Here is a 20,537-nt window from a genome sequence, read left to right as displayed (position 1 = left end):
TCGGCTTCAAGATGATGCATTCCAAATGTCTGTCTCCTGCTTTTAGAAACAAAGCATGTAAATGATTTTTATGTCTTTACAGATTTATCCAGAAACCAAAAGCTGCTGAAAGAATATAAAGATTTTCTTGGCGAAACTAAGGTATGTTGACAGGTGAAGCATCTTTACATTTTTTGTATCCAGTTTACTGCCATGCGGGTTAAGCTTTGTCCTCTTGTTACCAAGCTGCCTTCCTACCCTCTCCTGTCCAGAAACGATCAATTTGTGGAATGCACTTTCGTGTTATCTGGTTTGGATTTGTGGGAGAAGTGCTTTCTGTGTAACCTCATAGAAAATGGGGGTTGGGACTGTCTTGTCCTAATCTACATCCATGCCAAAGCATATCTGTTCATGGGCATCTGTGGGGTTTGAGATGGCCCATGATTGGCTATCCCTTGCTTGTTTGAATGGTGCAGATTCTTGACATTGGTGTGCTGTCATTAAGGCTGCTCTGCATAAAGGCAGCATTCTGACTTCTTTTACAGCTGCCCTTTCTAAGGAAAGTAAACCATGGGCGACTGAAGGTACAAATCAGAATGGAACTGTCACTGCACCAACTGAATTCTGCTTTACTGTTGGCATGGCTCTGTTGGCATGACTCTTAGACAAGTTCTGTGATCTTTTACCTGCAGATGTGACACAAGCATTTCCATTTTGGTTGACTGAAGGCAACGCTGGTTTACAGCTGCTATGGTTGGTTAGACATTAGATCCAGAGCAGTAAACTGCTGTTTCCTTGAGGCATCATGTCTATTTAGATGCTTCCAGTTTATACTCTGAATTCCTAGAAAAGGTCTTGGATAACCCATTGCCGGGGTGTTTAAGGACTGCAAGACAGGTGGTGTTACTCCAAAGTCCCTGTGTACGATTAAGATAGCCACAAAATCAGGTTATAAGCCCTAGACAATCAGAAAACGTTACGACACAAACATCTTCTGGTCCTTTCAAGAGATGGTGGTTACGTCCAAACTCTTCGACTTTTTTCAGGAATTCCAAAGGCGCTTGCTTGCCCGGTCAGCCCCAGATCATTCTTTTTTCCATCATTGGACACAATTGGCTCTGGATCCATGGGTCCTTCAGATGCTTTGTCAGGGTTATTCCCCGACGCTGTGGCCAATCCCCCTATTCTTTCCCTCCAAAATATCTAAAGTTGCCACAAGAATTGTCTCTGGAGAGTCAGAGTACTACGACTTCAAGCCATCAAGTTAGCCACAAACGTCAGGGGGGCCAGGAGTTTTACTACTTTTACTTCCTGTTTATGATGAAATCGGGGTAGTGTGGCCCATTTCTGACCATTATGATTTAAATCGATTTCTAAAATGGCTCACATTGTCGAGGCATTGCAGGAAGAGGATTGGTTTTGCTCTTTGGGCCCCCAGGATTCCCATTTCTATATTTCTATATTGCAATATTAGGAGAACATAGGATATACCTGTGTTTTGCAATCAAAGGAATTTATTACCAGTACAGGTTTCTTAGTGTTCGGCAGAGCGCCAGTCCCAGGGTCTTTACAAACTTTTTCAGGCAGCAGCTGCTTTTCTGTGTCAACACGGACTGCACATATACCCTTACTTACTAATTCTTCACAAAGTCTGCCACACTATAGTTTCTCTGTGATTTTTCCATTAACTAATCAACATCAGTTCTTATTCTGACCCAGAAGATTCAGTTTATAGATGCAATTCTGGATTGTGTCTGGAAAAGATTTTCCCTGTCCACGGGGATTGTTCGGTAGAATGTCCCTCTTGTGTGATATTCTCCTCACCTTGCGAGTCCCCCATCACTTTTTGTTGGACTGTTTGGTGTTTTCAGACTCTTACGAGTGAGTGGGAATCTCTTCCCTCACTCACCCGTTCTTGTTTTGTAGTATGGGCACCCCTTTTTGGGTTTATTTTGATGGAGTCCCTTTCTTCTCTTTCATCTGTAATTTCCTATTGTAGCACACAGCACATTGTGCAGTGTTACTGGAAGCTTCTTTAGCTTCTCTTTCGTTTAGTGTTTATGCCTTGCAAGAACTATTGATCCCAGGGATAGGCGGTACTTTTTATCTTACCTACACTTTTCTTGTGAACCCAGCACCCCCACTTTATGTTGAGTGTTGTGAACCCAGCACCCCCACTTTATGTTGAGTGCTGAGGGGACACGTTGTGTCCATTTTTCCATTCCCCTGTAACATTTTGCTTACAGTAACAAATACATCTGGGTGGCTGGTGGCAGTGGGTACCTTTTTTCTACCATTGTGAAACTTACAATGCAGGCTGCATTCCCAGCTGCGGTAAGGCTCACATGGGACACCATTGATCCAAAATCGTTCCCGTCTTCTTTTTTCACCATCTCACAATGGTTTGTTCTTTCTTGATCCTTATGCCGTGCTGTTGAGGAGGTCCTGGTTTGTCTTTGTTGGGTTCCCTTTGGGATCCCTTTGTGAAGCTCGCTGGAAGCCTCCAGTGTTAGGGGAGTTTTCTAAAGTCCTACTTGATAGTAAGCCTTTAGCAAGCTATCCCAGAGGTTTGTAGATCCCCAACTCTTAGTATCAGTCCGCACTAACTCAGGACCTTGATAGTGGCAGAGCAGTCAGGATTATATTAAGAGGAAGATGTGAGCTGTAGGTAAGTACACTGAACCCAGTCAGTAAAGCACATCCAAGAAACACTTGCACATAAATGTATATTAAAATATCGATTTATTCTATTTACACAAGTCCCTGTTAAATACTTAGCACAACAAACCATCACACATAGGTATACTTTTCAATACTTCCAAAGGGTCACTTCTTAGTTGGTAGTTGTTGAAAGCATCCAATTGTTACAGGAGTTTGACAGTTCTATTGGTAATACTGCGCACCAACAAAGTATTATAGTAGTTCTATTTAGTCTTCATACACATACAAGATAGTGATTTTTGGGAAGGAAAACTGTTGGTTAGTGTTATCCTAACAGAGCTTGAGGTTCTTGAGGCAGTTTTGTGGCACAGCAAGTCTTTAAAAGTCAAAAACGCAACCCTAGCTAAAACACAGTTTGTAGCGGCTTAACGTCTTGCAAAGCAATGTAAATCAAAAGTTCATGTGGATACTTTCTAGTCTAGGAAGGAAGATACAAGCAGTTTAACCATCATTGGAGACCCTGTTAAAGGACTCGCTAAAGGGACACAAGCAGCGACTTGAGTCGGAGATAAGAGGGGGTTGACCTGGACACCTCTATGTGCACGCCAATGCTCTGGAGCGATTTTCTGGAATCAGGTAAGCAGTACCTTTTTCCCCGATAGTACCTTTGGTTAGAAGAAAACATTTGTGGTGGATTCGCCGCGATGATGCAGCTCTAGACCTGACCTCCAGATTCCTTGGTCTGATGACTGAAGGCAGGACAATGGACGGGATCTCGCTGCAACAGTCTCGAGGGATCATCTCTGGCACGGCTTTCAGTAACTTCTCTGGTCACTCTGCGGTTTTGGCACCTGCACCAACAAAGGACTTGATTCGCCCTGCCAATCTTCTTTACTTCCTGCAGTCCCGCACTCTGATGAGGGGGTCTGGGCAAGTTGTATCAAATCTCTGGAGTGTCCTTGAGGGCTGAGCAAAGATTTGGACGGATTCGGCCTTTCCACGACTATGCACTCAAAATGGGCAGCAGGTCTCCTGGTATTGGGGTTCTGCTCTGGATTCTCACAGGACCTTAGGAGATGGCTCAAATAAAAGTTTGTCTTGGGACTGGTTGTTCCCACCAGCCAAAGGGAAGGAGTCGTCCTCTTTGTAGCTCCTCTGTTGCACAGAAAACGGGGTCAGGACAGCAGTGGTTGCTTCACGGTATTGCAAAGGGTCTGCAGGCGTTGCTGGTTTTCTTCTTCGGTTACTTCAGTTTCCAGTGGTAGACTTGCTTTTCACTCCAGAAGCCTCACCTTTTATACAGTTCAAGCACACGCTGCTCTGCAATCTCTCTCAGCACTTTATAGAAATAGGCGTTTGGCTATCCAATCAGGACAGCCAACCTCCAGTGGGAGCTGGTTCTATTCAGGCACTCTGGCAGAAAAGGACGGGGGGGGGGTGGAAAACTCCTCTCCCTACTTCCTGCCTGCCCAGACACTCTGGAGCCTAGGCAGGGATACCCAAGGGTTCCCTCCAAAGGCATAACACACACACACCGGCCTCCTCCTCCCAGAATGGTAGAAGAAGGGCTAACTAAGAACAAACACGCTACTAACGTCAAAATAAGATGGGAGGCCCCAAGTTGGTACTTGGGTGCGCCTATTGTGCACTACCAGGGCATAGCCTGCGGTAGAAACCTTGCACAATACTCGGTAGGACATGTCCACTTCCACCAGCCATAACTAGGAGATTGTCTATGTGACTAAAAAGTCACAGTAGCAGAGAGAAGGGGGATACTAGGTATCCTTTTGGCACTCCACATAAGGTCGGATGTGCCAATCTCTCAGACAATACAGTTTTAGGAGAGATACTAAGTATCGCTCTATCCTTGAGAACTTCAGTTACTGGAGTATAAGAAAAATAATTTCAAAGGAGGACCCTAAGAGTCCCCAGCAACACTGCCCATAAGGAGCTGTGTGCTGCAATAGTAAAATACAGATGCCTTTAAGAGTTATGGCGATCAATACTCCATAGTACAGGTATAATACAAAGAATAGCATTCCAAAAGACAGTCCATATGAATAAATGAGTGGAAAAAGGCTCCACTCATTCAGGATTAAAGACAAAGGTTCAGAAGTCCAGCAAAAAGTGCTGGGGGTCTCACTAGGAGAGGGAATGAAGCATAAAAATGATAAATCTCCCTAACAGCCAGTGTGTCTGTGAGGACTCTGAAACTGCACAGTTCTTTGTCCTCTAGTGTGCCTGCTTAGATCCAGTTCAAACTGGGAGGCTGGCTGTCCTGAAAGGAAAGCCCCTACCACAAGTGTTAGTGATGGCATGTATGTTGAATAGCTGGGTTTATGCATAAAAGGCGAGGGTCTTGATGCTGAAGCCAGAGTAGACCACTGGAAGATCCATTCCGAAGAGAGAGACGACTTCTGCAGCTACCTCCAGAGCCATCTGGATGACAGCTTCTGATCAGCTTCTGGGGCACCAGTGGTCCAGTAATGAATATCTGTTTCTAACCCATCAATTGGCCCCACACCTCTAGTACACCAGAAGGGATCCGAACAGATTGGAAACCCAAACGAATTATAAACCTCTTTGTCCAATTTGGTAACGTGGACGGAGCGGCAGGCTTATCTGTGCAAGTTTGTGGATCGTTGGTTAGTTGCAACACAGCGAAAATACAATTGCCCAATGATAAAAGGGACTGTCCAGGTAAGGTTGTATACAAATTATTCAACAGACAGTTGTAGCACACTACAAAATAAATACAACCCACCCTGTAAAGGAATGTAGAGGACAGACGGTTTCAAGAAGGAAAGGGGATGCACTCACAGGAGAGTAGTCGGTAAAGTAATTAATTGCAATAGTTCAAAGATACTTTGTTTCAGCACAAAAGGAGCAATGGGTTTCAAATTGTCACTAGGGGCCTTTGGAGAAGGGCCAGGGGGACAGAACCACAATGTACCTTGTGCTTGTAGAAGTTCTTGGTGCTTTATAGGGTTGAGTCGGTTTCAGGGCGCTTTGCAGCTTCTGCGACAGAGTTCAAGACGGAAGACAGCTGCGGGTATCAGACGGCAGGCAGTTCGGTGAGCGGACGGCTACAAGGCTTGCCCACACAGCAGCTCGGGGTCACGAGTCGTCTCGGTGCTGGTTGGTGGGTCTGAAGCACTGGTAGACGCGTCATGGACAACATTGGTGACTGTGGTGTTACAGCAGTCAGTGGTGCAGTTGGTTGCAGCTCGAGGGGCTCGACTGGCTTGAAAATATCCTTTAAGGCAGATGCTTGTTGATGTTTGTCGATTAACTCCTAGCTTATTCACTGGGCTCTTGTCCTTTAAGGTGGACGACCCAAAGCTGAGGAGAGTGTTGTAGGCACCGGCTTTGTCCTTGGTGTGATTCAGAGACTCACTTGCACTTCCCACCTAGGAAGCTTGCTTGCAGAGCCTAGAAGGGCACGCTGTGTGCTGGCTGGGTGCCTGTACTGGAGCTGCTGGAGGGTCCTCTGGGTTCAGTATCTTCCCACTGAAGGATGTTTAGGGGAGCGATCTTGCTTCCCTCTTTGGAAATCCTGGCCTTCCTTCACTGGCGGAAGCTGTAAGGGAGACTGTACCTTCAGCCAGGGCCCAAAAGAGTTCTTCTTGTTACTCCTTGCAAAGTCTTCAGATCTGCCAAAAGAGGGGCTCAACCCTCTTTTAAAGCCAAATGGGCACCAGCGATTGGTGTAGGTCAAGCCTACCTTAATGAGACAATCCTGGGACCCCACCAACAATCTCCTGTTTCTCCAGCATTGGGTCTGGCATGGATTCACATGCTCGTGAATATTCCCTGTCGTCAGGCCGGGAATCCTCGGTAAAGAAAAAAATCAGTATCATTTTCGTTTCTGATCTGTTTTTTCTTGGTAGTAACCAATCACTGGTCTCTGGGTCATACTGCCTCCAGCCAATGACTGCCCTCTCCCTAAGCCCTGCCTCTGGCAGCCATCCTCAGATTTTTACCGCACACTCAAGTGTTGGGAGTCCTCGTGTTTAGCTCTCGAGCTTTTTGCTGCGTTTTCGCGCTTTTTCAATGAGATTTTCTCATTTTCCGGTCAAATAGAGCCTCAAGCTCTACCGTGTCTACATCCGATCAACGGTGACCCGTTTTGAATTTTTTACGCCCCTCAAGGGTGACGTTTTCGTCGAGTTACGTTTCTTGGCGCAGTCCAGAAGTTTCTGCGGCCTACATGGCCCAGGAGAAAGGAAGCTCGACGCCCGGAAAGCTGTTCAGGGTTTGCCCTGGATGCCAGTTGCAGAATGTGTTCAAGGAGGACGAGCACTCGAAATGTCTCTACTGCCTTCATGAGGACAAAACGCACATGGAGAAGGACTGTGCGTTTTGTGGGAACATGTCGGAACGGACCATCAGGGACCGACACCTTCATCTCTCCAACTGGCTGGAAGGAAAGAGCCCGTCAAGTGAGAAGAAGTCTGAGCGGTCTCCGAAGTCCTGTGAGGGCGCCCTGGCGACGGGGGCCCAACAGAAGGCAAAGCACCGCGAGTCTGCGGGCACCGGAAGCGCCGAACGGTCGGGCTCCTCGGCTGCCAGGCAGGGCGCATCCTCTCCAGCGCCAACCACGAGCCAACGCTCTGGCTCAGGCAAGAGGAAGGCCGAGAACCCGGCGAAGCTTCTGGAGAGGCCCCGGTCGATCTCGAAGGATCCAGCCGAGGGGGACCGAGGCGGTGACCCTCCCCCCAAGGTGAAGGCCACAGGCCCGCAGAAGGTGGTGAAGACCCCGGCGGAAAAAGAGGGGGGGATCCGGTGCCCATTGTGGACACGGAGACAGCCTCCGAGGAGGAACTGGTTGAAGTCTTGGAGGGCCTCGACGAGGGCGTAGAAGATGCCCGGTCCCACAGGAGGGATCCCGACGGAGGGGACGACGCGAGCGCCGGCGGTGCCGGCGAGGTTCCTAGTCAACCGTCGCTTCGGGAGCCGCAGGACAACTCGGTGGCCATTTTGTTAGCAATACAATCCTTATGTTTGGAGATGAGGACGAGATTGCCCCTACCACCAACGGAGGAGCCGGAACCCGGCCTGGCGGAGGAGCCAGAGCCAGGCCTGTCGGGAAGCCCCCCAAACAAGAGAAGACGGACCATTCAGCCCCTTGTTTTCAGCCCTCGCGGCCTGCTCAGCCTTTGCCCACGTCCCCCGTACCTGGGGATGACACGGGAACGGGCATGGCCATTATGGGTACGGATGACGACGGCGGAAACGACGGGACATAGCTCCCATCGCCTCCAGCCTGGGACTCCCTGCCCGACGAGATTGGGTCTTTCCACGCTATGATCGCCAGGGCATCTGAGGTTTTTCAGCTTTGCCCCTGTTAGGGAGAATTCTCTGTTTAGGCTGAATTTCCTAACCTAGTGAGTCCCCCAGCAGCTTTGCTGGATTTCTGGATTTTGTTTTTTTCTCTCATGCCAAGAGTGAGACTCTTTTTCCCACTCTTGGACATGATTCATGGTGTTCCTTTGACTGTTAATGTGTTTTATGGGCTATGGGGTCCTTTACTCCATAGGGTCTCATGTGTTTTTACTATGTGTGTTACACAGCACCCTCAGTGCAGTGACACAGGGGGGTCATAGTGACACCCCAACATAGTCTCCATACCCGGGGACTGACTACTGTCTCCCAGGGCATGTTAAGTCACCATTGGCTTTACTAGTCCCAAATTATGAACAGAAACCAGTACAAACCATCATATTGTGGACGTACTGGTCGGGGCAATTCGATTGCCCCGGGGTCTGTTAGTCGAGGGGGCACGTCTCCGTCCCCCCTGATCGGGTTTTGGCTGGTGAATACTACTTTTTATATTCGACCGCGAATATATCCCTATGGGATTTTCCCATTGTTCGAGGCTACCAACTTTAATTATTTAATTCTTATAGCCTCGAACATACCGCCGGTTTATTTATTTAATATTAATTCGCCGGTTGGTATTTTTTGCCAGGACTCGATTCTAAAATGGCATTTGTGTTCTCTTCTGTGACTCCAACCCAAGTCGAGCCCTTTGTTCCACTTTTGGCGGGCTTCTCCAAAGAAGCCTCCAAAAGTGGTGCCACTCTGTCTGGGTACCACAGGGGGTGGTGTGGAAGGGGGTTTAGGCACCCTGGACTGAGTTACTTTGGTAACTCAAGTCGCACTCTTGTGTGATTGGCCCAAGTGGTGAGCCGGCCGGCTCACCACTTAGCATGTTTGAGTGACAGCTAGGCTGAGTGAATGGGGTGTGCTGCATAAAAGCAGGGCTTTGGGGACTGGAACTTCAGATGTCGCCACAGGACCTGAGAATCCGACGAGGGAGAAGCTGAGCCGACCTGCTACGACGACGCCACCGGTGGAGCCCTGCGGAACCGACTCGCCACTTCAGACGACAGAGAAGATCTCCCGGCTGGAGTGTCTTCTTCCCCTGACTGGTGGGCACAACCAGTTTACCTTCTTTTTCTCGCATCCCAGGACGTCTTGTGGTCGAATTGCCCATGCCAAGCACCCCGGCAACCGGATAGCCACTTACCACTGGACCGCGAACCAAAGGACCGCTCCTTTTAACTGAGAACTCTGCGGCTGGTTTCTTCCCTGGCAGTGCAACGGACTCCTGTCTTCCTCCTCGACGAGATCCTCTCTTTCCACGGACGAAGCACCGACTTGCATCCGCTGCCAGGAACAACTGCCCCCGCTGGAGCATTCTCACCACTTTAAGGTACCGTGTCCGCCAGGCCTCCCTTTCTAAAGATTGCTACAAGGTAATAATAATCCCTTAACCTTCTAGACTGGGCTGGCCGCCTTGACCAACTAACTGGTCACTTTCTTTTGGTCCAACTTTTTCTGAACCTTTACGAGACTTTTGTGCACTTTTCAACCGTGTGACCTTGGACACATTTCGTTCTGATCTGGCCTTCTGAACTCTAACTTCACGGTTTTACTTTGCCTTCCTCTCTTCTTGTGTCCTTGTGAAAGTGTTGGGATCTGTTTCAAATTATACTCTGCTTTTCTCTCCCTTTCAAAACAAATTATTAGAGTGCCATCTGCGTTAAGCGCTCACCGCTGTCTGAAAATAACTGGGTCTTTACTTAAGACTTGTCTAATATTCTTTTAAGGGAGTGTATATCTCTTAGTGACCATGTTTTTGAACTGCTTAATATTAGTGCCTGTTTGTTTTACTAGGTGTGGTTTTAAATAAATAATTATTTCGAAAGGGATTGTGTCCTCCGACATATTCTTTATCTTTGATAATACGTTTCCAGCGTGCTGGCCTCGGAATTGTTTTCTGTAGAGGGCGCTGCGCGTCGACGTCCGCCGAGTCGATGTCCCTCGACGGCCACCGTATCGGCGTCGACGTCACCATGCCCATAAATAGCCATGCGCTGCGTCGTTGCTCAGTTCCGTTTTTCCGCGCTTCGTGGGGCCTCGGAACGTTGTTGTTCAGTCAGGATAACCCTCTATATCTACTCGAATAAATACCAACTCGTTCTCGATGGCATCTTCATCGGAACCGGTGACGCGTGATCCGGCTTCAAGAAATGTCGAGACTGCGGTAAAAAAATTTCAATAACGGATCCACACATGATCTGCTTGTGGTGCTTGGGAGCCGAGCACCATTGTTCGGAGTGTGAGGACTGCATGTCCATGACGGCGAAAGCCTTGAAGGAGCGCAAGGGGAAGCTCGAGAGAGGTAAGTCAGTCAAAACCTCCTCGAAGGTTTCTTCGGCTGAGTCGAGGCATTCGTCTCCTCGCCGTCAAACATTCCCATTCTAGATCTCGAAGTAGCTCCCACCATTCGTCGAGATGAAGACACTCAAAAAAGAGACGTCGAAGATCCCCTTCCTCGTCGTCTTCTGTTTCCCCAGAAAGGGTCTCCTGTCCCACAAAACACAGCTCTCAGGCTGAGTGGGAGGAATTCAGAAATAAAATGTTAAGCTTCTTCGAGAAAGCGGCCTCGACCCCCTCGAAGACAGCTGAGGGTGATACCCTGGGTGAAAAACCCAAAAAATCAAAACGCTGCGAGTCGCTGCACCCGGCAAAACATTCCACCCGAGAGCGCCGCGAGCCATCAGGTAAGAAGACACCATCTTCGCCGCCGTCGAAAGATTCCTTCGGCGCATGGATCGGCGCCATCGACGCAGTTGTCGAAGGGTTCTTCGACACATTGGTCGATCGACGCCATCGCCGACATCGACGCCGATGAAAGAGAAGACCAAGGCTACTCCACAGCCAACGGTGGTTCCAAGGGCCTCCGGCTTGACGCCGAGACCGTCGTCCACATCCTTGAGTAGGATCACGATCCTCTCGAATTCTTCGAGACCTCTTCCAGTCTTCTCGACGCCGTTCTCTGCGCCTTTTGAAGCCGGTCACATCGGCGTCAACGACATCGACGTTTTCTCGCCCAATAATGACGAGTTTGGCTCCTTCTGCCTTAGAGATGGGTTTTACACCATTTCAGATGTCAGAGTACCCTGGACTATCTTCAATTTATGAAGAGGGGGAAGATTCTGTCCAGAAAACATTTGTGTTGCAGAGGACCACACTGCCTATTTCAGAGGATTTCGCCTCTGAGAAAAGAAGGTTTAAGGACCTACAGGAGTCACTACATGAGGCAAGTGGGCTGGACACTTCCCCAGAAGTGGAATTTGTTAAGTCAGACCCAGGGGAACATGCCGAAATACCCTATAGAACCCTTATGGCAAGAATTATTGAATTTATGGGTTGGTCTGCGCCTTTGCCTGTTTTTCAACAGGATGACCTGACAGACATATTAGACAAAGGTCCACAGGAGGACCCTGTGGTCCCCTTCCATGCAGCCTTACAAAGGAAAATTACATCTAATTGGGAAACTCCTGAAGTTATCCCTGCGGTCAATAAAAGATTGTCAGCCAAGTATAGGGTAGCGGCTGCTGACCCTGAATACTTATCAAAACACCCGACTCCAGAGAGCCTGGTGGTCCAAGCGGCAACTTCATCTAGGAGTAGGACCGCTTACCCTACTGTCCCACAGGATAGAGATGACAAGAGGTACGATTCTATGGCGAAGAAAGTCTTCTCTGCTTGTAGTATGGCATTGAAGTCCATCAACGCCACCTGTACACTCGTCGGCGGCTGACTGCATACCCGAAGGAGAGGAAAAGGAAGCCTTCCTTAACATTATTAAAGATGGCAAAGATGCCATGTGCGAATCACTTCAAACTGGCATTGATTCTGCTGACCGTATCAGCAGGGCCATGGCGGCAAGTACAACAATCCGCAGGTATGCGTGGTTGCGAAAGTCTGGCTTTGCTCCAGATGTACAGGCCAGACTTTTGAATATGCCCTTTGACGGCTCTTCGTTATGTGGAAAGAAGGCTGATGACAGTCTGGAAAAGTTGCAGACATCTAAAGCAGCGGCAAAATCGTTAGGAGCTGCAATCCGCCAAACTCCTTTTCGCCCCTCAGGAACCTCTGGAAGAGGAAAGTCCTTTCGCTATTATTCCGCATTCGGGAAAGGCAGAGGACAGCCGGCTCAAAGAGGCCAAAGAAGACCTACCCGAGGTGGACGGGTCAAAAGTACTAAAGCCGCAGCAGCAGCAGGGGCCTCTTTACCCTCGGCATCTGCATCAGCTGCCCCCAAACCACTCTGAAGCCTTCCCACACAATACACCTGTAGGGGGCAGGTTAACTCACCATCTGACGGAATGGCAGGCTATAACGTCAGATGCTTGGGCATTGGAGACAGTGGCCCAGGGTTACTGCCTACCCTTTCTACACATCCCTCAGTCATCCACCGGGGCACAGCTCTCTAAAAGTTCCAGATCCGCTCCTCTTGCAGGAGATCATAGACCTGCTAGAGAAAGGTGCCATAAAACCGGTACCTTTAGCGGACAGGAACAAGGGCTGGTACTCCCCCCCCCCCCCCCTACTTTCTCATACCAAAGAAAGACGGAGGACTGAGACCCATCCTGGGCTTACGAGAATTGAACAAGTTCCTCAGGAAGGACAAGTTCAAGATGGTAACTCTCTCTCAGATCCTTCAGGCCCTCCAGCTCCAGGACTGGTTGGTATCTCTGGACCTTCAGGATGCTTATTTCCATGTGCCAATCCATCTCAAACACAGGATATACCTGAGGTTCGCAATTGGCGACTCTCATTATCAATTTCGAGTTCTGCCATTTGGGCTGACCTCCGCCCCGAGGGTCTTCACCAAGCTAATGACGGTAGTGGCTGCAATTCTAAGGAGGGAAGGGATCCACGTCTACCCCTACCTGGACGATTGGCAATCAGAGCTGTATCTTCGGAACAAGCTCAGATCCAGCTAGAATATGTCTGCCACTTCCTTCACAAGCTGGGCTTCTCCCTCAATTTAAAGAAGTCACAGATGATACCATCACAGAGACTCCGGTTCATCGGAGCGGTCTTGGACACTTCCCTGGGAAAAGCCTCGCCACCAGAGGTGAGGGCTCAAGATATTCTGCAGATGGTCAACAAATTTCAAAATGCCCAACATCTCCCAGCCTTCGACGTTTTGAAATTGCTAGGCCTCATGGCATCCTGCATCTTCCTTGTGCCAGAGGCTCGCCTGAGAATGAGATCTCTCCAGTGGGCACTAAGAACCCAGTGGTCACAATACTCAGGAAGAATGGCAGATCTCCTCCGGATTCCGGACAAGGTAGCCCACGACCTTCAATGGTGGGCCTATCCAGAGAACATCTTGAAAGGAGAACTGTTCTGGCAAACATGGCCGGATATAATCGTAGTCACAGACGCCTCACTCACGGGGTGGGGAGCCCATGCCAACGACTTGACCATCAGCAGTCGTTGGTCTCCATCGGAGTCCAGACTATACATCAACCTATTAGAGCTGAGAGCGATCAGACTAGCGCTGAAAGCTTTCCTGCCATCTGTACAGGGGAAAAATGTCCCGATAATGACAGACAACACGGTGGCCATGCACTACCTCAACAAAAGAGGAGGCGTAGGATGTCATGATGCCTACCCCCCGAGCACCAGGCCAGGCCCAGCACCCCCGGGAGCAGGCATCATGCCATTATGGTTCGATTCTAATATGGCGTTTGTGTTCTCTTCTGTAACTCCAACCCAAGTCGAGCCCTTTGTTCCACTTTTTGGCGGGCTTCTCCACAGAAGCCTCCAAAAGTGGGTGCCACTCTGTCTGGGTAACACAGGGGGTGTGGGAGGGGGTTTAGGCACCCTGGACTGAGTTACCTTGGTAACTCAAGTCGCACTCTTGTGTGATTGGCCCAAGTGGTGAGCCGGCCGGCTCACCACTTAGCATGTTTGTGTGACAGCTAGGCTGAGTGAATGGGGGTTTCCTGCATAAAAGCAGGGCTTTGGGGACTGGAACTTCAGAGGTCACCACAGGACCTGAGAATCCGACGAGGGAGAAGCTGAGACGACCTACCACGACGACACCACCGGTGGAGCCCTGCAGAACCGACTCACCACTTCCCGACGACAGAGAAGATCTCCCGGCTGGAGAGACTTCTTCCCCTGACTGGTGGGCACAACCAGTTTACCTTTCTTTCTTCGCACCCCAGCTTGGTTTGTGGTTGAGCTGCCCGTGCCAAGCACCCCGGCAGCCGGATAGCCACTCGCCACTGAACCGTGAATCACCGGACCGCTCCTTGTACCTGAGAAACTCTGCAGCTGGTTTCTTCCCTGGCAGTGCAACGGACTCCTGTCTTCCTCCACGAGATCCTCTCTTCCCCCGGACGAAGAACCGGCTTGCATCCGCTGCCAGGAACAACTGCCCCCGCTGGAGCGTTCTCACTCAACCGTGTGACCGTGGACACATTTCGTTCTGATCCTCTGAAAGTGGATCCGGCCTCTTGAACTCTAACTTCACGGTTTTACTTTGCCTTCCTCTCTTGTTATGTTCTGATAAAAGTGTTGGGATCTGTTTCAACTTGTTCTCTGCTCTTATCTCCCTTTTTAAAACAAACTATTAGAGTGCCATCTACGTTAAGCGCTCACCACTGTCTGAAAATAAGTGGGGCTTTACTTAAGACTTGTATAATATTCTTTTAAGGGAGTGTATATCTTTTAGTGACCGTGTTTTTGAATTGCTTACTATTAGTGCCTGTGTGTTTTTCTAGATGTGGTTTTAAATAAATGATATCTCTTTTACACCAAGCCCTGGCCAGTGTTACTTGTTCTATTGTGTTCATTTGACCTATTGTGAATACTCTGTATACTGCCTAACTCTTCTTGAGGGAAGTCTGACTGCTCAGCCACAGCTACCACGTGAATCTGTGTGGTACAGACTGCTACCAAGTGGGTTTACTGCCAAACACCTGTAGTCCTAAATCTTTTGCAGTGGTCCCAGAGGGAACTGCACAGGTTTCTGCCTAACACTGGAGTATCCAAAGTGTGTGTCTGGGACTTTGCCCATACATGTTCGCCCAGGCGTAACGCCTGTGCACCTATATGGAGCCTTCTGCAAAGTCCCTGAACCATTTTTTCCAACAAAGAACTGTACGCACTTGTTAAGTCTTCTTCTAGAGCTCTTGACATTCTACGGCCTGTGCTTGGCCTATTTTTGCCCTCCAATCTGACTCTGAGGCTCTAAAACCTATATAGGGATGGACCTCTAAAGCCCAAGGCCTCTGTGAATTTAATGCAAGGCTTACCTGCTCCGTGTTGGTCTTGATTCAGAATTTCACCGACATGACTGGCTAGCTGCCGCGCTCGACTTATAGCAATGTTTACTCTATCCATAGCATCTTAGGACCAACCTGTAACCCGGTCCGCATCTGCCACTGTAACTTGCCCTCTGTACATTCTGTTCTCAGTATATTCTACTCCTGTATGTAAACTTTCAGAGCCTGAACTAATGTACGCTCTGTCTGTTGTATTTATGATGTTCGTGTAACGATATGTAACTCTGCTGTACACATGATTATGCGCCCAGATACCTGAGGGTTTGGTTGCGCTTTATAAATAAACAAACTAAACTAAACTTCTTGAACCAGTAATTCCAAATATTAGTAGTCAAAGTGCTTTACTTACCTTGTATTGCTTACAACTATACCACAAGTGTGTACAAAGTTATTTTATTTACCAGTATTATCATCCTTTGATTGTTGGTTAATGAATACTTTTGCTAACCTCAAGAAACTTTCCCCAACCTGTATACAACATGAATTGAACTGAGTTACTACTGCAAAGATCCTACCGTTTATATGTATATAATTTTCCCTTACTTGAATTGAAAAGTGAACTTAACCTTGCCCAGTATGTTTATTAAATAACTATTCATATATAAATACAAGAGTGTCTTCTTGACTGTTGTGTGCTCAAATGTTGTCATTCTCTACTTACAGCCCTTCTCTCTCCAAAGATGAGCCTGGCTGCTCAACCATAGCTACCAAACTTTTTGGTTAGTTCAGGCCTATACTGAGAGTTGAAGCCCTGTACACTAAAAGGAAAGTTTTGTATAGTCCTACATTAGGTGGACTTTATTAAAACTCCCTAACAGGGATTGATTTGATTAAAGATGCTGTGGTTCTTTTCTAATGGATTCCTTCTGTCTACAGAGACCTCATCTTGGATGTATCTTCTCCAGCACCATCTGTCAAGGAAACTTTTCCAGCCACTGGGGGCACTGTGCGGTTGTGCACTCCTACGTTGGTTGTGACGGTGGGGCCAGTGTAAATCGAGGCAGAGGTACCCCATTACCTCAGTCTTTCTTTCATGCACTCAGTACAGTTTTGGAATGCTGCTAGCTTTTGCTCATTTACTGTAATACCTCATAACCTGAATGCCTCAGGCTTCAAGCCATGCTTTGATTGCTGGAGGCAAATGTCCTTGTCTCAATCCCACAAGGTGTCTTTATTGCGTTGGGGAGCGTCACAACTTTGAGAATTGCAGATCCTGCTAATACATGTATCCTAAAGCCCTTTGGGAGCTTGTCAACCTCTAACTTCCACAAAGGAGCAAAAACAAAAAGGATGCTGTCAAAGTCGCAAGTGTCATATATTTCATTAAAAAAATCTGATCCATTATTGATGTCCAAGAGGAGGCGTTCCATCCAGCGAAGAATGACAGCACCATTAAAGCAGCACAGGAAGAGGGCCCAGTCTCCAGTACCTTCAGATATCGCTCTTTTTCATCCTCCATAAGGAAGTGAAGCCCTCCGTCCCGCTCCAGGGAGCTGATGAGACCTCCTAATAGTCATACTCTACACAGGTACCTTTGCTCACTAAGTCTCCATCATTGAGATAGCCGGAAGAATTCAGGCTCTTTGCCAAGGTCCAAGCATGAACGTCTTCAGCATCAGTCCGTGGTAGAGCCAGGTCTCAAAGCACTTACGGCAGAGGTACCTCCTCGGTAAGCTACCACACTCTTGCTTGCTCAGTTCTGATCTCTCAAACCGAGACTGCTCCTCTCCCATGCTGCTTGGCTGTTTTATTGTTGAAACCTCGGCACTCGCGCTTCACTAGAATACACTCCATCTGTAAGTGAGCTCGTCTTGCAGATGGTCAGACGTTTTATGAAGAAGGGAACCCAACACCTTATTAGCTTGAACTCCTAGACTCCTTTGAAGGGCGCACCTCACATATCCTTGCAGAGAACAGTTGCCAAGGTGGTAGATCCTCTTGGTCTTGCTGCACCCACTAGACCTACAGCCCAATTAGCTGACTGATATTTAGGGGGAGGGTCCTCCTAGAGAGTTTATAATTAGACAGTCAATTATAAAAATAATTATTTATTAAGGCCTATAGAACAAACTGAAAAATTAAACTAGAAGGTAGTACTATCACACAACACTCTATAATACAAATATAGACCATCACCATTGGGTTCACTGGCTCGGAAGGGCTGGATCCTTGAGAAGGTGTCGAAACTAGTTGGTCCCACTAGTCTAGGGGCTGAAACACTGCTCTGGGTTTTTGGAGATTAGGCAGAGAAGCAGGACTTCACTGGGCCAGACATTTGGATGCTGGGCTACTTCAAAAGTCGTCTTCAGCGGGCTGCTCTTCTTCAAGGGATTCTTGACTCCAACGTAGATTTGAAGAATTGCTCCTTTTATCCAAGATTCGAGTTGGAAGCAAGTCCAAAACACCACCAATGGTAAGGATCTGTATCATTAACCTTATAACTGCTAAGGACGAGATTGCTTGTCCTCCGCACTACCTTTGGACGTCCTCAGCACTACCGAGCAATCTTGTCCTTTTTAGCACTTAGCTTTTGGGGGCTGGATTGCCTCCCCCTCTTGCCCCCCGAAGCAACGTTGATGCCCCCGACCCCCAGGCTATGAAGGAGAAGACCCCACCACCCCTGCCGTGCCTTGGTGTCCGAGCACGCCGTGATGACGCTGGAACACATTATGTATGCTGTCGTCATCAGGAACTGAAATTTATATGCTGATGCCTCTCGGCTTCAGCATGTAAATTGAGCAGACACATTCTTTCGTGCTGTTTGGGCATTTGATGCCCGGTTTGCTTGTGGGCAGGCTCCTTGGAAAGGAGAGACTCTCCCCTTTGCATCCTGCCTTTACACAACCAGAACGTTCGATCGTCGACAGGCAATCCCACTGGACCACCAGGGAATTGATTTGGGGAGTGGCCTCCCACCCCCCAGGCCAAACAGCCCGCCATTAAAAGAAATGGTGGCACAATGGTTGTTTTGCCTTCTTTGGGGGTAGATGGGTGCTGGGAAATTATTTTGTGGTGGGGGGAACTCCCCGGGCAAACAGCCCTCCACCCCACCCCCAAAATGCCAATGTTTTGCCTTCCTTGGGAGCAGATTTGTGCTGTTTTGCTGTGGCTTGTTCCCAAGGAAGGCAAAACATTCCTCTCAATGTAGAGTGGCAATTTTGTGGCATCAGAGTGCTGGCCCAAAGCCTGTGGGCCAACCCTCACAGGAATCCCCCCATGGAGGGCGCAGATCCTTTCTGCATCCCAGGGGGGGCAGAATTGAGGGTCTGGACCCATTGTGCCACCCCTCGGAAGCAGAAAGGAGCACTAAGCCACCAGTGAAAGGATGTTGGGGGTGGTGTGGCAACAATGGGCCAAAGAACCCCCCAAAACACCCTGCAAAAAGCAGTTTGCCTTCTTTGGGGGCAGATGGGTGCTGTTGCGCACAGATTTGCCCCAAAGGAAGACAAAACATACCAGTGTATACAGATTGGCAAACTTGGGGGTAGCAGAGGCTGGCCCTGTACCTGTGGGCCAGCCTTCCCATGAATCCCCCAAGGAGGTGCAGATTGTTGCTGCTTCCTGTTAAGCAAAGTTTGTATGCGGTACCCTCTGGGAACACTACAAACCGCTCTTGACTACAGGTATAGATAACCCAACCTTTGGTATAAGCTTGTACTACACAGTTTTGGTAGCGTGTTGAGCAGCCAGGCTTATCCCAAGAGGGGTCAATGTGAGCTGTAGTGGAGTTACACAGAGATTTACAGTTACAAGTATTGAAATAAACTCTTACACTCAAGGTTTCTTGAATAAACAATTAATGTATTTATCAGTCAGTTAGAATAAGCCTTCATCACAAGGGAGCAATATAATAGTAACACTCAAATACACTTCATGAAATACACACTCTTATTATCTCTAAATCAGTAAGTACCCTTTTGGGATGGCCCACAGACACATCCTACACCCTCAGGTGACTTCAATTGCTAAGGTACTGGGGACATCAATATATCACTGTTGCATTTAGAATCAGATAGTACTATGTCAAAGGAAAAGATTATTTAGAACATACAAGAGACCACAAATATTCTTAAGCAGGCACTTACTTTTGGATCCCTCCAGAAGAGTCATTCAGTACAAAAGGCTAAGCCAAAGTCAATGGGCAAAAGTCTTATACAGGATAAAGCACTTCTGGAAAAGTCTTTGCACAAGTTCTTAGGAGTCTTTGATGAAAAGAAGAATCAAATGTAGGGCCACAAGCTCATTAGACTTGTGAGTAGTAGAAGATGCAAGCAACTCTACAGCAAGAGGGAAGTTCTCTCAGACTTTGCACAGTACCTTTAAAATGAAGAAAAATATGCAGCAGATGACTCCTGTTCCTGTGCAGCTCTGCCAGTCTCACTGTTTCTGGGCCTCAGTCATGGGGACAAGAGGGAGGACGTTGGGGGACTCCTGCAATGCACTGGGACGGTCAAAATTCGCAACCGGCAAACTTCACTTTCAGTGGCTGTTCAGTGTTTCAGCTCCCCGCGTCTACCGCAAATAGCAACACTGCGGTTCCTGGCTGTCGAGATGGACTTTCCCTGCTTCTGGGGTCCCGCATTCTGTTGAGGGGCCTCAGTCTCGGTCAGTCCTGCTTCCTTGGAGTCCAGAGGATCTTCCTGGAGCTCTTGGCCAGCTTAAAAACAACGCACATAATGTGGTGTTCCTCTCATTGGCTATGCGGTTTCCAGCAGCAACTCTGTGGAAATTCAACCAGCTCCGAGATGGATGACCAGGTGGCTTACTTTGGAGTTGATTAGTCCCACCAACTCAAGGGGAGATGTCCTTGTAGGGGCTTCTCTGTTGATGCGAACTTGGCGTTTCCGTGCTGCAGCAGGGCTTCACCGGGAAACCAACGGTCCAGGAGTTGCAGCAGGTGTCCTCTTCAAGTTCTTCTTCGGTTCCTTCGTCCAGTGGTAGACTCTGCCATCCAAGCCAAAAGCCTTGCCTTTTATTCAGTTCTCTCCAATTCATTCCAGCCCAGCTGTCAGTCACCCAGCATGGTGACTGTCCTTGACGGACAGTCAGCCGGCCAATCATCACAGAGTGCGTTTGGGTCTCCTAGGAGACTAAGCACAAGGAGTTTCGGGCACCTCCCTCACTTCCTGCCTACCCCAGGCACCCTGGAGCCAAAGGCGGGCTTCACTAGTGAATTCCAGCAAAGCGAACAATGGAACCAAACCTGGTTTGGCACGCAGAGCAAATCTCAAGAAG

The 20,537-nt window shown here is 48.5% G+C and overlaps 1 protein-coding gene across 1 annotated transcript in view; it reads left to right on the top strand.

Moving 5' to 3' along the window:
• SLC30A9 (solute carrier family 30 member 9) overlaps nt 1-20,537 on the top strand; it is a 1,100,681-nt gene that overhangs the window by 237,071 nt on the left and 843,073 nt on the right. Inside the window, exon 7 of the mRNA XM_069631745.1 lies at nt 83-141. Coding sequence (XP_069487846.1) covers nt 83-141 — 59 coding nt within the window. The remainder of the gene's footprint in view (nt 1-82; nt 142-20,537) is intronic.

This window comes from Ambystoma mexicanum, chromosome 6q (assembly GCF_040938575.1).
Source record: "Ambystoma mexicanum isolate Mex_15411 chromosome 6q, UKY_AmexF1_1, whole genome shotgun sequence".
NCBI lineage: Eukaryota > Metazoa > Chordata > Amphibia > Caudata > Ambystomatidae > Ambystoma > Ambystoma mexicanum.
This window is presented reverse-complemented; position numbering and strand designations above follow the sequence as displayed.